Below are 17770 nucleotides of genomic sequence, written 5' to 3' on the forward strand. Positions count from 1 at the left end.
TGGTACGGACAGCGGTATTCGTTACCTCTGATTTGTCATTGCATATTTCAGTTACGCTGTGACTAAGTTATCCCTGACACCTGTAAGTGTTTATCATCTGAAAAGCGTGGCGGTGGTTTCAGTTGGGGGTGGATAAGCCCATGTATCACAGACAGCAAGCAGTACGCTGATAAGATGGCACCAACTTGAAGTAGAGTGAAGATGCAAATCTCAAAGCAGAGAGGAAGGAATTTGGGGTAACTGAGCTTCCTGAGGTGATCCTGAAACAGAGACACAGAACCCACTGCATCCTGTTTAGTGAAACAGAGAACACGCTAGGCAGACCTCGTCACAAACATAAATAGGAAAAAGACTTCTCTTTAAAATAAAAAAAAAAAAGACTAAGATCTCAGAGCTTTCCAGTGTCACAGCTCACAGAAAATTTAAAAAGTCATGCTTAAGCTTTCAACTATTCCTCAGACACAGCAAACCTAAATAGTATTCCATTAAATAAATGTATGAGATACTCTGGGAAATGGAGGTAAGAGAAAAGCTTCAAACTAAAACAGGGAGGAAAAGTTTGTTTCAATAAACAGCACTTTTTTTTTTTTATACACAACAAGCTAGTACAAGAAAAAGGCTAAAAACACTGCTTTAGGAATGGCCATTTACTGTTGGCATGAAGCATAGCTTACCCTTTTTAAATAACACAGTGAATTTGAAATACATCATTTACAAAACATGGATCAATTTATTATTCCAATTTTGTTAGTGTTGTCAAATCTCATAATTTAGCAGAGGTGGAACTGAGGTATACCTTGTTGAGGGAGGTTAAGTAATACTTGGAAGCCTCTTTGCTATATCCCACTTGATTACTTTTGTTTATGTACACCGAACAGCAGCACACTAAACATTCACAAGCTGTGTCATATTGGCATTACAATAGTCATCTTTATAAACAACAGCAAATGCAATAAAAACAAGTTACCCTTTTTTTTTTTTTTAAATCTGAAATGAAATGTTTGATTTAAAAAAAATAACAGTAGTTCATTTAAGGAATTAGTCTCTTCTGACAGGTATTAAGAAATCTGATGTCAGTTTTTAAAACGCTCCATTAGCCCATCCAGGTCCGCTCTTCGTTTCAGGCCCTGAGCAGCCCACTGCCACCTCATCACGCGTCCTTCTGGCGTCAGCAGGGAATGCAGAAAGTCTCATGGATTCGTGTGTGGGAGGAGGAGGGGGAGCAGAAAGGGAAACACCTCCTGAAGATGCTCCCAGAGACCCCGCGGTCGCTTCACACAGAACACAATGACGACAGCAGTCCCGTTAGCTTTAGCAGCTCCAGTGAAGAGTCCCGTTGGTCAGTGACGTGACCAGTGCAACTATCATAGACTGGATTCTTTGGGAGGAAAGTCAACATTTGTCACCATTGTGACCACAGTCACAATGTCCTCTGTTGTTATAATGTTAGTTAATTTTTGCATCTGAATAATGCGTTCTTCCACGCACCCCGCCGACAGCCTGGCTTCTGCGTCGTGATCCCAGCACTCCTCGATGGTCTCACAGAGCATCGCCATTCCCTGCGGGCAAACAGAGGCAGGGTGAGGGAACGAGCCATGAGCTCAGCAAGCTCTGTGCAGGGGGCTGCCTGGAACTCCCAGCAGCAGGCTGCGGTGTAAGATACGTCTGCCTCATTTTATCCCTTTTGCCAAATTTGTTTTGAAACCCAGCACGTCATGGGGCCTTAACACCTTTGTTTATTTTGTGCCCAAGGCTGCCATCTGCTGGTATGGTTGTGGTGCTTCGTGAGGTCTCACACAAGAGGTGAAGCTATGCAAGGGACAACATGAAACCAAATGGTACAGAAAGGGATCTGCACCCCCAGTAGTTCATTTCTCTCCAGCTAACAGCAGTGTGCTGATTACAGGGAGCAGATGGCAGCGCACACATTCTGCAGACACTGTCATCTATTGTTTCCAATAACCCATTTTTTAAAAACAAAGCAAAACAAAACCAAAAGAAAACAGTGTGAGGAACACGCAGCAACATCAGTGCAAGTCTCTAGCCCAAAGCCAACTCACAGAAATTACTCCTCCCTCATGGCTCCCAGCAATTTCCCACGTGACGCTGCTTACCCTGTGTTATTACATGCACTGCTCATAGCTTTCCTGAAGGAAATCAAGACTATTATTTCTTACATTTATTTTTATCATGCATGTTTTCATTTCAGACATAAAACCAAAGAATCTTTAACCAAAAAAGTTACTTTCAATTCACTCAAGATGAGAGGGAACTTTTTATGGTGTTTGTCAGTCCATTTAATTTTGACTATGCTTAAATTCTTCCTAAAAGACAGCCGTGTGAACAGCACCCAGGATTAACACTACCTGAAATTCAAGTCACAACAGAACCTGGTGCAGTACTTACGCTGGACACCATAAAAACTTGTCTGCTTATAAAATTTGAGAGAACTGTTCATACTCGAAATACAGTACCAGTAAGAACTACTTACAGAATGCTTTTGCCAACACTCTCTTAGAACAGGTCTCTTCTTTTTATGAACCACAACTTCCTGCATGTCTTCAAGGGAAGGATGCTGGCCAATTTCTTCTTCAAATGGCAACATGTATTCATCTACAGGGCCTGGAGAGAAACAAACAAAAATAAATAAATAGCTAAACCACAAGTTCTGCTTAAAGGAAAGATTTGTGTGTTAGAAATGTAGCCCATCATCAGAGGCTTACAGCATAGTTTCACTCCTGGTGCTGCTAAAGCTCACGCTGTGCCTGCCAGGCAAGCAGCAGCTCAGCCCCTCACTGACAGCTCAGAGCCTTTGCTCTCCAACAGTGGCAGCCACAGCAGGGTATACAGGGAAAGGAGGAAGGGGAAGATGAGCAGAGAAGCACAGCACAGAGCCCACCGAGGCTCAGTGAGCACTCCAGGTACCTGCAGAAAACAAAGCAATTCGGAGGTGGAAAGAGCAGCTGCAAGTGCAGAGCTGCACACAGCTGTGACTCAGGAAGGCTGCTTTCCTTTCACATCTCCCTCACTTTCTGGAATAATAACCACATCTGCCAGAGAGATCTACAACACACTTCTAGTAAGATTTAGGTAAGTATGTTTTACAGTACAAAGAGGCAAGAGAAATCAATACAGAATGTGGGTCTGCCTCTGAAAGCGCATCGATCCCGTTAGTAAACGGCTTAACATTTTTAAAAGGGTAAAGCCTCCCTCGTGGCTCCCACTCTGTGAGGAGTATTTGGAGCAGAAAAGCACTGAGTGGCCTCACACTGATCTCAGATCTCCGCTACACCTTGGCTTTTCAGTGGATGTTTTCCAGCTACACTGGTCCAGGAGAACTCTATGACAAACGGTAGCAGAAACCCAAGCAGAGCTTTCATATTTGCTTGGTTTTGTTAAAGACTTCACTGCAAAGTGAATTTTCCCCGAATGTTTTGAGCCTCATCTTTTGTCTTGTCCTGCATTAAGCCTGACTTATGCTGGACACCGTGAAAACTTATCTGCTTATAAAATCGAAGAGGAGTGTTCATACTTGAAATACAGTACTGGAAATCTTTTCTTGATAGTTTAAAAACTGGACTGAACAGTTTGCTTCATGGAAAAATACACAGCTGTGCCAGACTCCCAGCTAACAGCCCAGTGCTGCACACTGCTGACACAGCCGTGTTTTCAGTCTCTGAGCTATCAGCAATTCCTGACTCCCATTAAAACTCATGCCACACCAGTGCCAACAAAGAGAAGGACTGGGCAGGGAGGCACTGTGCTCCCACAGCAGCATCTCACTCTCACCTACAGTTAAATCAGCAGCAGAATCTTCTTTATTTCTCATTCCACTGGTTCATTTCACAAGGATTCAGGAAGGGCCAAGGTTTGCATACACGCTGAGGAACAGCTAAAACATCATTAGCTGCAACCCTGCTCTTTGTAACAGAATACATGTTGACCAATGAAAATTTTTCATGCCACAAAAGAAACAACACAGAGACAAACTGGTTGGCACTGACACTGTCAGGCTGACCTCAAGGAATCAAACAAGTTAGGAGTTCAGAAGTAATTCCTTCTCCTTGCCATCACCAGGAGAAAAAAAGCATGGTGGCAGAAAACGCTTACCTGAGACATCATACACAGAAGAGATTCAGTTATGAAGTGATTGCATGGTGCTAGTGTTCAATTCCTTTGCTCACTACCATCCTTAATGCATGTTGTTGCGTGCATATAACCTACCTTCCCATTTCTTGTTTAAAACAGTCACCCATTTAATAAAGCATTGCAATCAGGTATTTCGCTCACCATCTGAGGCAGTGCAGCGCGATGCCAGCTCCCAGAGGACCAAGCCCATGGCATACATGTCTATTCTCAAAAACGCATCCCTTTGGAAGTTTATAGCACCTTCTAGGACCTCAGGAGCCATATACCTTCGTGTGCCAACCTGGAGAGACACAAACGTAACAAAATTGCACTCAGAACCAATGTGCCCACTATGATTGTTCTATTGAGATGGTGCTGGTTATAAAAATAGTGTAGAGTAGCACTAACTTTTGTCCAAGATTCAAACCAGCTATGGCTATCTTGGCTCACAACTAAATCTTGAAGGTGTCTTGTATTCTTTCAGAATAAGAAGAAATGTTTTTGTGCTTCTTTTTTAAACTTGGCCCTATGAAGGATATTTATGAATCAGGAAAGTCTGAATATAATTTCAAATAACAGATTTCTACAAATAATTCAATGTACTTGTCACCATTGTTCCTTATTCCCGCCCAGGTTACAGGAAGGCCACTCTTTTTTTTTTTTATACACTGTTTGAGAATTATTACAGTTGCACATAAAGATGTAGAACTTGCTTATGCCTCTCCCTGACAGGAGAAGTAACAATACCAGAGGAAAACCAATTTAAACCTAGAAAGTTATACGAAGACGCTTATGCAGATCTGGATGTTAAATGGAAACTCTGGGGCTACCCCTTCATTCTGCCCACAACCAACGATGCAATTATGTCACATGAATAAATCAGAGCTTTCACCATATCTGAACATTCAGCCTCCACAATAATAGATACGTTTCTCTTAAACAGCACTACTGAGGTTTTATAATCCTAACGTAAGGATTTTATTTTTGTCCCTAAATTGAAATCCTGCCTCAAACTGAATAAATTTAGTTTTCCAGAAACCATAATGCTCCAGGCTCAAGCTTGCTATTTAAGAAGTACATGACACAAAGCCAGTTCCCTGCTGCATGGTAAACACTCAATTCATAGCAGAGGGAGAGGCAATAAACTCATCTGCCTGTGCTGCATCTGTTTTGCCCGTGATGGGATTTGGTGAGGGATCTCCCTGTGCTTATCTCAACCCTTAGGCCCTTATCTCTTGTATTTTCTCTCCCTGTACTTTCGAAGCAGGGAAGTGAGATAGTGGTGAGGTGGAGCTGAGCTGCCCATCAGTGTGAAGTGGGAGGAAAGGGGCGCGCAGCGAGACAGGGCAGGGGACAAAAAGCTGTCATCTTTAATTATCTACAGAATTGAGTAATATTAATTGATTCTGTGAGAAGGTGGTCAGAATTGCCATCTCTCTTAAAGGTCAAATAGAGTTGATGATACAGCATCCTTCGCATGAAGAATGCACAAACTATCAATTTCTGTTCACACACAGTTACAGTTGTCTTGTTTCTGTGAACAATCCATCTTTACCTGTCCATGTGTATCTCCTGCAGATTTCCCAGCCTCAAACTTTAAAGCTAGACCAAAATCAGCAATGCAGGCTGTAAGGTTGTTTTTCAGCAGCACATTCTTGCTCTTGATGTCCCTTTCAAGTTAAAGAAAAGAATTAGAGATCCAGAACATGAAATATCATATGAAATGATATATTTATACACAGCATAAAGAAATACCACAAAAAAACACCACTTACATATGTTTCCATTTGAAGGCATTTGGTATTACTTAAAAGTTACATATAGAAGCATTTAAGCTGTTTCAAAAGCTACACTGTCAATTATTTTATATACTGCATAGGATACTTAAGTAACTGTGTAAACACAGTTACATTAATTGCAATCACCCTGCTGCCCTCTATAAAACATCACCTAGCTTTCTGCTTAGGCCGGGCAAATTCTCCTTTTTAGGCTCTTGATATCTACAGAAGGAAGTTATCACAGTAATTTTTGAGTACTTTGTCCTTTGGCTCCAGGTTAAACATTAACCATCAGCTGCAAATCCCTCACAGCACTGTACCTATGTGAGATGGCAGGTTTATGTCCATCCTTTAGCCCTGGAATATCCTCGTGGAGATAAGCCAAGCCTCGAGCCATAGTCTGAGCAATGTGACACAGCTCGTTCCAGGAAACCACGTTAGCCTTGAGGAAGTCAGTTAATGAACCCTGCATGGCAAAAAAGAACAACTGTAAGATAATTTTCACTCCCATCAAGCCATAAAGAAAACTTATACATAGGCTCCATCCTAAAATACCATGGTATGCTTATCTGCCTTCCTGTTTTCTGATAAATCATATCATTACACACTGCTGGCTTAAACTACAACAAAAAATTAACCTTTGCATCATCACTGTGAATAGAATGCAGATGTGCCCATGTATCACTTTGAAAACCCGGCAGCAGAAATCAACTCAAGTCCAGTGGCACACATGCCAGCAATCTGCACATAGCTGCCTATAGCAGAAATAGGAGCTACTCTTACACAATTAAGTTCTTTACAAAGAAGACAACCCTGCTTTTTTAGGGTGATTTATGGCCTTCCAACCACAGGAAATTGCAGGTTAGATTCACCTTCAGGAATCTGCTCAACTGGCACATGCACTCTGAGCCCTTTAATTGATAGTCTCTTTTCTCTTGGACTAATGACTGTGAATCCTACATCCAAGTACACACTCTGAATACAGAGAGACTGTGAAGCGAAATCTAGTCAGTAGAAAGCACTTCTCAAACTCACTTCCACATCCCATCATGTGCACCTGGATTTACAATCCAGCTTGATATGTCACTGTGCCACATGGGAAAAGCCAATAGAAAAGAGAAGAAGGGACTGAACGCTGTCAAAGTGTAGAAACTACATTTTAAAAATAATTTTGTATTTTCCACAGTCATCTCAGATAAAATCTCAGACAAAACCTAAACTATGGCAATATCCTTTTGGAAAGGCAAATCAGTTTGCTATTACCCACTGACTGTGAAGGGCTGCCAAAAAATGCAAGCAGTTGATAATCTTCTCAGTGATTAAAGAAGAGGCACAAATGGGACAAAAATGCCAGAACTGAAAACATTACATCACAATCTCCATGAGATGGAGTTTACTTAATTCAGGCAAATTTAGATGAGGGACATGCAAAAATAATCACGCTGTAAGAAGCACAAAGGTAGAACAGTTCTTTCTATGTTTTGTAAAACAACTTCTTTATTAAGTATAGATTGACAACAACTGTATCAGCTAGCTGAGAAGAAACTGAAATAAATCCATATCCAGCAAAAGTTAATGGGAAGCGAAAGCTATTACATTTTGTTTAACTACCTGAAGGTCATATTTGCAACAAACCTTTTCATGAAATGCTGTAATTAACCAGAGATCCACATCAATGCTAGTGCCTCGTTTCTCTGCACCAATGAACTGTAAGATATTGTCATGCTTCATTCCAGGTAGGCTGTAAATTTCATATTCGTTCTGCCACGACTGTTTGTCCTTTAAACAACAAACAAAACCAACACCAAGTTAATACCACAGTCATAAGAGGTACTCTGTCAGACATTTCCTCCTGTAGTTCCCCATGCACTGCTAAATGGTCTGTCATTATCATGAAAACCTGTTGGTTTTTTTTGTAATCAAATCAGGGTTTATTACCTATTGGAAAGAGTGGTAAAAGCCCAGTGTACACTATGAGCATTATGAGATTAATTATTTTAAAATGACAAATATTTAGATACAGTACTCAGTATTAAATATTTAGAAATGCTATTGGTTCTACAAACTACTTCTACAAGAACAGAACAGTGGTCTTTCTTCACATATATTACATATTCAGCATAGAGGAAAAATGTCTGAAAAATTAAATATGTTGTATTATCTGAAAACACCACCAACTATCAGATATAGGAATCATGGAAACACAGAAAGCTGTAGATCTGGATTAGAGTCTGCACACTGCAAATCTTCACAAAGCTCCAGGTAGCAGCAGTGGCTGTTTGAAGTGAGGTACCACCTACCCTGGTGTCACCATATGTGACATCCTGAACTCTACATAAATTTGCTCTTAATGTTGTGAGCACAACCTATTTTAAACATGGCTTTCAGAAGGTACTTGCTGGGAAGTCAACAGTATTTCATTTAATTGGAACAATCACCTTGTAGGGTTGCATTTCAGAACATCTGTTTACTGGCTTACATTCACTCCAAGTACAACTTAATTAGAACTCAAGTGATGGAAAGACACGCGAGAACAACAGCAAACAGAATTTAAGTATTCATGTTCAAGTACTTTTATTGTCTTTGCTTTATGGTTGCACAGAATTCACGTTTCACTGATAAACATTTTTTGCATTTAATAAAACCCCACATGCTTTGGCTGAAGGTACTTCCCATGCCTGAGAACATCTCTGCAATAACTAGATTCAGTGTATGTGATGAAAGTTCTCTAAAACAAAAGGTTCTCACTGTGACTAGAAAACACAGCTTACATTACAGTAAGTTCAGCAGCACAGGACACAAAGAACTTCTGCCTACCTGGATTGGGAATATTTTGACTGCAACATACTCATTCAGCAGCTGAGCTTTCCACACACACCCAAATCGTCCCCTGGCTTTGATCTCTAGCAACTGCAGTGGCTTCAAACCCATCAATGGTGAAGGTGGTGGTGGTCCAGGATCCTGAAATTAGGTAAACACCATTAATTAACACTGCTATCACAATATGTGTGATCTAGAAAGAAAGGCTTGTAAACTGAGACTTGGCACCATATACCCAACCCTCCTGCAACAAATTCCCCCAAACAAATCAGAAACAAAAACAGCAACTCTTCTCCACAGGAAGGAAAAAAACAGACTGTGAGACATGCTCAGAACTATGTGCAAGCAACAGCATGACAACAGTTATAGTACATGTCTATCTAACCAGGTATAAAAGCACAGCAAAAATTAAGGGATAAAGATAATTAAGTTTCACTCGGTACCTTTTTAAGCAATGGAACTAAACCCAACAGCTTTGATTTCCCTCACCCTGACTTTACCACTCTCTTCTGAGCTCTGCTCCCACAGCCTCCCCAGTGCTGGGGCACAAGGCTACAAAGCAACACTATCCTCCCACATCAGTGATGTTTTCCTTCACAAACCACTACCCCACACACCCAGTGCAGGACATGACACCCAGCATCTCCACCCCCAGCCCCACACACTGGGGTGAGGAAGCACAGAACCAATGTTCCAGTGCTCTCTGGAATGAGATTCCAGAGAATAACCTTGTTCTTTGTATCTCACGTTTGCACCCTACTGATGGACTGAAACAGTAAAATGCATCTCCTACTTATAGTGTACATGTCATCTGAATGGAACAAGTAGATTTTCAGCTTCACTGCCCCAGTGGTACTCCCTCCTGGGCTGTCCTTTCCTTTCAACCCACCATTCAGAGCAGCTTGTACACAACTTGCTTTCTTCCCTACCACACACCAGACCCACTTGTGATGCCCCTGCATCAAATAGCAGTGCTCTACCCAGAGTTAGATATCCCTACTTGCTGCAGAGTGGCTCTGGAGGAGGGCTTGTCAGCACTGCCACCAAGAGCAGCAGCCCCATCCTCCTTTTCTTCTCTCCCCTCCATCCTCAGTGGTGTTGCCATTGGTGCTGGCACATGGGCAGACAGACAGGAGATGAACAGTGTTTGTGGCAGCACAGCTCAGCAGAGGCCTTACATTACATATGAAAGCAAGAACCTACAAATGGAAGGTAGGTATTGCTCCTCAGTGACTTCTGTACTGCAGAATACAAAGCAAGCTCTTCAAGTGTACAGTTCCCTTCTGTTTCCCACCCACCAACATCAAAATTCTTGTGCATGTTAAGGACGTTTGCTGAACAACTGTGGTTTTAAGAACACTTCACTGCTGGGAGAATGGAGACAAGAGTTTCTCACCAATACAAGTTCTGAGCAGTTTAAGCACTGTAATAAATAATCATACTCTCTTTCTTGTTAAGGAATACATGTATCCTTCAAAAAGGACAAGTTTCATCAATAGTTTTCTATCAAATCAAATAAATTGATCAGAAATTAGCACCTGTAAAAATATGATATTGAAATATAAACTGGAGAAGTTACAATACTGTCCTCTAAAAACTATGAAATGCTTTTGCCAACACGATTGATAGATGCACAGATAAAGCTGTTATATCAATGTAGCTGGGTTCAAGCTGGATAAACACAAGAGAAAAATGAAGTTTAAGAATTAAAACCTGCTTCTAACACAAGATAAAGTTCTTGTTCCTAGAGCTGCTGATACACAGCTATGGAAGCTTCCACTTCTGTGCTGCCCTTCATTTGGTGCCAAAGCCCTGTATGAATACTTCAGGCAGCAGGGAGCTCACAGTCCTCAAACTGAAGTAGTCACAAAAATAGCAAAAACAGACGTGCAAAGCTAGAAAAGAGATGCCCAGATTTACTCACAAAAGCCTATTTTGAGTACTACAAAGCTGTTATTTTTAAGAGTCCTGAACAGTGTGGCACCCAGAGATTGAACACCATGCCATTACACAACTTGTGTGACCAGGTTTCAACCTCAGGACTCACCTGAGCTAAGAGAACCATCTGCAGAAAGTAAACCCAAACTTCCCTTGCCTCAGTGGCTTTCCTTTCTGCACCCCTTGTCCAAAACAACCTGATGGGATTTTGAAGCACACCGCATGAATATTCTTCCTTGATCATGGAACAAAAAGACCACTTGGTGCCCCTCAAAGATCTGATGAGCACATCTGAATTGCAGCACCCATCATAAGAGAAGGCAGTTACCCCATGTCAAAGCCAGCCAGCAAAAAGTACTGCTCCCTGCTTTCATTTTAACCCTCATGCAATCCTTCCCACATACCCAAATTCTGCATTTCCTAGCAAGTCTGAGCATCTCAAAATATTTTCCCTCTGTGTTATACAGCAACCTTCTATGAGATCAAACCTTCCTGCTCCTTGTGAAGAACTTTCTATCATAACCCTACACACAGAGCAAAACAAATCCTGATTTAAAATGAAAAGGAGAGCTGCCTTAACGTAAACAGTTTTTAAGTTTCCTGGAGTGGGGAATGGTTCTGAAGATCAACCAGAAGCACAGCAACTGGGAAACTACAAAGCCAGCCAAACATGATGAACTGGATGGATTGTTTAAGGGCTGCCCAACACCATCCATCAGCACATGAGTGCATCTCCAGTCATTCCCCTCACATGACAACTTAATCAGATGATTCCATATGTATAACAAAGGGGGGAAAAAGGATCAATAACCCACACGTGGTTGGACAAAGACATTTCTCTCTTCTGACTCCAGAATAAAAACAAGTTCTTAAACTCCAGAGCCCATGCACATTCTCTGTGTTAACTTTTGCATTATCTCCCCTTGGTTACATTTACTCTACAGCTTATATTAGAACGTGGTCAACAGGTTCTCACTTCTCTCTTTTGAGTTTGGGTTCATTTTCAATCAGATACCACACAAAAAACCAAATATAGTAAAGTCAGAACTCAGATTCTGCAATCTAGTCTGACTCTGTGACTTGCAGCAAAATGTTATTAATATAAATAAGGTAGAAGCCTGTAGTCATGGCACTTATTTTTCCCTAACTGGAATGAAGTCATTTGGAGCAAAACAGTACAAAGAACAGAATGATGATCCTTCACAGGTGTGAGATATGCAGAATATTTAGACAGCAACCTTCTATTTCCTTCTAAAGGATTTCACAAAGCATTTCTGCTGTGAATATGAGACCTATGTAGAAAATATGCAAGCAATGAAAACTGAGCATTCAGACCACAACTTAAACTTTGTTTGGTTTTTCAACCAAACAGTAATGAGAATGGTTCTAAATAAACAGTTCAGTTACTTGTAGTTTTTTAAATGAAGAACCATTAATTAAAATGCAAGTAAAAATCACTTCTGGCCAATGTTAAAGTCAGAGTAGAGACCAAATGGTGACAGAGCACTTCTCTTCAGCTAACCTCTCTCCTCAAACCAAACCCCTCTGTTTCTCACACACAATCCATGCCAGCTGGTCACAGCAGGCAGCCCCAGCTGCAGGAGTGCAGTGGGACAGCCCAGTGCTGGGCAGAGGCTGCTCACACCTCCTGCCCTCCCAGCACAGCCCTGCACCTCTCCCAGGGCTGCAGCAGGCTGGACGTGGCACTGGCTGCAGTATTCCTGGTGTATTCCACATTGCTCCCTGCAGATGTGTACCTCCACAGCCTGAGAAATCACAGCAGGCTTCAAGAAAGCCACAAGAAGCTTGTGACTGAATCTCTGTTTTTCAACCCCGCATGCTTACGAATTTCTGGACTAAAATATTGAAAGAATGGAATTCATACCAAAACAACTTCTTACAAGTCCACAGAAAGTTCCATAACCATGAACAAACATCAATGCATCTTACCTCAATCATTATATGAAAGGCGTGCTTGTTGAGGGGGAAAAAAACACAGGCAAAAGAAATTACTATTTACATCAAGAATGGGATGAGAAAACAGTTTATAAGAAAAGAGACAAAATAAATTGCTTGCGAATTAACAACAAAAATATTCATGGGGATAGCAACTTTCCTGCAGTGGTAACAGAGCATTTAAAATGGGAAAAAAACCATCATTGATATGTCAGCAAAGAAAAATGAGCAAAACCAAAGATTTTAATACAGACCATCAACTGAATTGATCTCATAATTAAGAACAGAAGAGTCCATTATTGGAGCCTACATGAACGTTACTACAGAACAGTGTATAAACACATGCAGAACATACTTACAAACACAAGTTATGCAACTCAGCTCGTTATGCTCCCAACTGCACAGTAGAGGGCACCGTTGTATTTCATTTTTAAGTTAAGAGACTACACTGTAATTAGTATCTAGCTGTGGAAAATGGAAACTTTGAAATGTCTGAGTTATAACCAAACCTCACTGACAGGTCTTCATACACTGGGTCTGCATCAGTAAGTTTATTCAGTAAACCTGGCATGCTTGAACTGGAACTAGGACAAGTGAACCTGAAGATGCCACATCCCATGCATATCAGGTACAATTATGTTTAAGACTCATTACAAACAAATCACAAGTTCACAGACCATTGAATGAAATCTATTACAAAAACAGAAGTCTGAGGGCTCTGTTAGTGAAACTTAAAACACATTTCAATGAGACAAGCTTGTTCATGCTGCTTCAAAGTAGGGAAGCTCAAAGCTACCTTCATTACTTCTCAGCTTTTGCCTCAGTCATTTTCTGTGTCCTTTATAGTTTGATCAGATAGTACAGCAGTATGACACCCAAAGGCTTGAAGCATTCAGCTGCCTCGTAGCAGCAGCCATCCCCTCCTTTCCCTTTGCCTTTACATTCTTCAGATTCTACTGAGCTGGGGCCAACAACAGCCTTCCCTCAGTTCAAGAAATGTCTAGCACACACTTAGCATTATCTAAATAATTAATAATAGAAGGGCAGAAGCACTTCTTGAAGTTTAGATTAGCTGAGGTCTGATTTATAGCTTGCTGTCAGGTGGGTGCCAAGAGCAGCCCTCCTGGGTCAGCCAGCACAGCCACAGGTGAGGCTGAAGCTCGTGAGCTCAGCACAGCCCCCATGGCCCTTGTACAGCCTGCAGATACATCAGCCACTTCAGAAGGAGAAAATGCCATAAAAACAACTAAAAAAACCTCTTCAACCAATTTTCTTTTGCTGACTGGTGGTCCCAGTATGACAACAGCTATTCGGTGTATGCAGCTCGGACACTGCAGCACAAAGTCCACAGCCCATGAGCACTGATGTTCCTGCTCCAAGCTGCCCATGTTCCTCTGCCTGAAACAACAGCCAAGCAAATAACAACATTGCTCCATCTTTGAATCTGATAGGGAACAGCATCTGCCCAGCCTGACAGCCACATGTATTATATGTTCACATTTCTACTGAAGCAGCAGGTGAATAAACAAGCACTGCTCATATGAAATAGTTACTCAACAAATTTCTTTCCTTGGGCTGCAAAAGAAAGTTATTAAAGAGTAATTTTTCATGTCTGTTTGCTGCTACAGTCCTCCAGTTCCAAAGAATTATGTAAACTCCTCAGAAATAAGTAATAAGGCACAGGAATACAAGCTTTTTGCTCTAAGCACAGTGAGAAAATACAAATACGGAATTCTGAAGCCCTATTCTGGTCCCCACATCACTCTCTTAATGAGATCACCTCCCCTCCCCAGACACTAACACACTACACAAAGGACAACTTTCAAAGAGATTTATGCACACCACAGACATTCTAATATTAAGACCATAGCCTGTCCCTTCAGATACAGACCACTAATTTCCATTAGATATCCAAATATCAGCAGGTTAAACACTATCTGGCTACTATCAAAATGCAAATACACTCATTTCAGCAATTAATGCAACTCTTAGAAATAAAAGCTGGGAGCAATTGAGAGCCCCACAGAACAGCCACCATATCCACAAACACATAACTTAGTGTTTAGACTGGGAGTAGGGAAATAGCTGTGATATCTGTAACCACCTGGAAAAAAAACCAAGCAGTTTGTCTGAACTCCTTGGATCTGATGTTCAAAATAAATGCAAATCACCAATTCATTCCCTTGTTCCTAACTAGTGCCTTAATTATGACATTTGTACATTCACTTACAGTCCCAAACCTCTTCAGAGAATGCAAAGTAAGACGAATTGTTCTTGCATACCTGAGAGGTATCAGCCTAAGACACTCAGGAGAGCATATCTAAGGATACACAGCACTGGACTTCATGATGGAAAATGATTAAAAAGCTCCCAAAGGTCAGGTACCTAATTGCACACTTATCAGAAATGGCTGTTTCAGCCCTCCTGTGATTGTTTGAGCACAACCAAAGACTACCATCTCTGAACAAGTGTCCCTGAGCCAGGTATCCCAGCACCACAACCAAAGGATGGCATCAGAGCTTCCTCTTGTGTCACTCCAGCTATTGATTGGAATTAATTCTAGAAGAAATTCTCATTAGACCTGAAGGTACAAACGCATCACCACAGAATATGAAGTCATGCACACTTCCAGCAGTCCCAACCTAGGCCTCATTTAGCTCTTCCTTTTTAATACCAACATTGCCACTCATTTAATGTTAATGATTCATCAATGACTGGCAAGTACTCAACCTTAACTCCTTCCTAGCTAACCAAAGGCTCCAACCCAGCCTGTACCCATGGTTCAAAAGAAGTTCTTCCCACATCCAACCCCCAGTTTTATTTTGTTGATCAACGTGCCTTCCCATCTCACACAGCTGTGTATTTTTCAAGTAGTCATAAAGCTTCCTAAGTCTGGAACATGTTCTTGATAAAACATCCCTCCCTTTCTTATCCCTCATTTTTCAAGTGTTTTAATGGTTCTATTAAATTGTAACAACAACAACAGAAGTGGCTGGAAGAGCAAAGTAGAAAAAACCTCAACACTTTATTTCATTTTGTCATTCTTCTTCAGCAGCCACCTGCAATTTTCTGAGTGTGGTAAAGGGGACAGATTGTCCCAGAGATTTTAAGAACACCAGGTAGATTATTTGGCGTGCTCAAACTTAACTTAAGGAATAAAAGCATTAAGTGAAAATCTTCTCCAATGCCAACCACAAAATATTTACTCACTATTACCTACACTTCCATTTTTTTTTTTAAATAAATCATTTTCTTTCATTATTATTCATCCTTTGTTAAGTGGACCTGCTTTCAACTCTGACTTCTTATAGCTGAAATTGAAATAGCAAAATCATGATGTAGCTACACAGGCTTATTTGTGCTTCAGCATCTTCAGGAAAAGTTGCACTGAAGGTCGTATGATGGTAATAGGAACGGACCCATCCAACATAGAGTACTTTCTGACACTCAAACCACTGAGACCAGAGGGATGACCAGAGCAGTATCTCTTTATATCTGATCTATGTGCTCCAATTAAGAGTAAATCTTGGTTTATGTAGCATATGATTTTGGAAACAAGGCATGCCTTCCATATACGAGATGGAGCACTGAGGTTCATCCATATGGAGGAAGTAGTAAAAAATGAATCATACAAGATTAATATGCTCAGTATGGGGAACACTGGGTGAAAAGCTAAACAAAGCAAGATGTATAAGGTAAAAAAGCACGACAAAGCCCTCTGTAACTCTCTGTGAGAAGAGAAAGAAATAGTAGTTCTTAAGAATCAGGCTTGCTTATATGGATGCATATTGAAGCAAGTGGCTTTTATGTCACTGTTTTACACAGAATGGCAGAGTTTAAACAGGTTCTGTTCATTATGAGTTTCTGAATTTCCAGTCACACCAAACAGGTCCAGATCAGGGCTTTCTTCTGCTCAGTGCTCAAACACATGCAGCATCTTTGACCCAAGCAACTCCAAATGTTTCAAAAGAAAGCACAAAAATAGGCTAAGAAAAATGACACTATGTGAATCTACAAAGCTTTTTCCAACCCTCACAACAGATGACTCTTATTTTAAAAACAACACAAAACAAAAAAAGCAACTCTGTGATCCAGTAAGATATTCATAACTTGGGCACTTCACAAAAAGTACACGAGGTTAATTTTTCTTTGCACAGTATGGATGCAAAACGTTGGGAGCCACAGCTCTGTGAACTGATAAAAAACAGAAGTGTTACTTGTGTCAGTTATGCTATAAAATAGGTTGTGGTCCTATCTATCGGATGACAGAGTGGTAACACTGCAGTCACAATTAGCACTGAGTGACAACCCTGGCCCATGCTCAAGAGATGTAAAAAAAATAAATAAATGAGCATAGCAGATCAACTCCCTGCCATCCACGTTCATGTTTCTACCAGGAAAATTAGCAGGATGCTGCAGGGAAACCTGAAGTGCACCTAAACTGAGTGAGAGCTTTAGTGCACAAAGGCCACCGTGCTTCATTTGCAGCACACTGTGCTCATGGGTGGAAGTTAGCTGAGCACGAGGAACTCTTTCTAAATAAAAATACACAATTTCAAATGTTTAGAACACTCAGCTATCTTTCTGGTAAACTGATCAGACATATGGACTATATGTTTGCTGCACGCTAAGTCCTAACATAAATAAGAAGATGAAATAGCTCTGTCAAACTGTTTTACATAAATATGCATCTATTTTGCAAACCTACATTTGCTAATAAGTCATTACAGAATTTAAGGAGTGATAGATTTTCACAAAATTTGACAGTCAGCTTTAGCTAGACTGCAGACAGCAATGCACACAGTGCAACTGATGGTGGGGAGGCGAGACGAGATGCCTGCAGGGCAGGGGAGCAGTGGGACAGCAGGAGTGATCCAGAGCAGCTGCAGCTATCCAACTTAAGTACAAAGCCTACCACTGCCACATTGAAATCAGAATAATCACCTGGACATCCCAATGCAACCCACAGAGCTGTGAACTGAGGTCAGTTTGTGTCAGAACTGCCTGCCTGGTGTGTTGTGATACAGTTTTCTTTTCAAAAGAAAATGAAGTTGATTGCATTTTCTCAGATGTTCATCCTTTCTTTCATTTCAAAAATTTCTTCTAGCATATTTCTCCATCTTTTCTCTCTCTTTTTTTTTTTTAATCTA

General features: G+C 41.0%; 1 protein-coding gene across 2 annotated transcripts in view; it reads right to left on the bottom strand.

Moving 5' to 3' along the window:
- Positions 1-18: 18 nt before the first annotated feature.
- ACVR2A (activin A receptor type 2A) overlaps positions 19-17770 on the bottom strand; it is a 53727-nt gene continuing 35975 nt past the window's right edge. Inside the window, exons 5-12 of one of the 2 annotated variants that reach the window (XM_090143490.1) lie at positions 12615-12638; positions 8724-8867; positions 7542-7685; positions 6227-6372; positions 5684-5798; positions 4291-4429; positions 2492-2622; positions 19-1559 (exon numbers count right to left, since the gene is read on the bottom strand). In XM_090143490.1, coding sequence (XP_089999616.1) covers positions 1365-1559; positions 2492-2622; positions 4291-4429; positions 5684-5798; positions 6227-6372; positions 7542-7685; positions 8724-8867; positions 12615-12638 — 1038 coding nt within the window. In that variant the 3' untranslated portion in view covers positions 19-1364. The remainder of the gene's footprint in view (positions 1560-2491; positions 2623-4290; positions 4430-5683; positions 5799-6226; positions 6373-7541; positions 7686-8723; positions 8868-12614; positions 12639-17770) is intronic. The other variant, XM_031590774.2, reaches the window with a different exon arrangement.

This window comes from Phasianus colchicus, chromosome 7 (genome assembly GCF_987193195.1).
Source record: "Phasianus colchicus chromosome 7, bPhaCol1.hap1.1, whole genome shotgun sequence".
NCBI lineage: Eukaryota > Metazoa > Chordata > Aves > Galliformes > Phasianidae > Phasianus > Phasianus colchicus.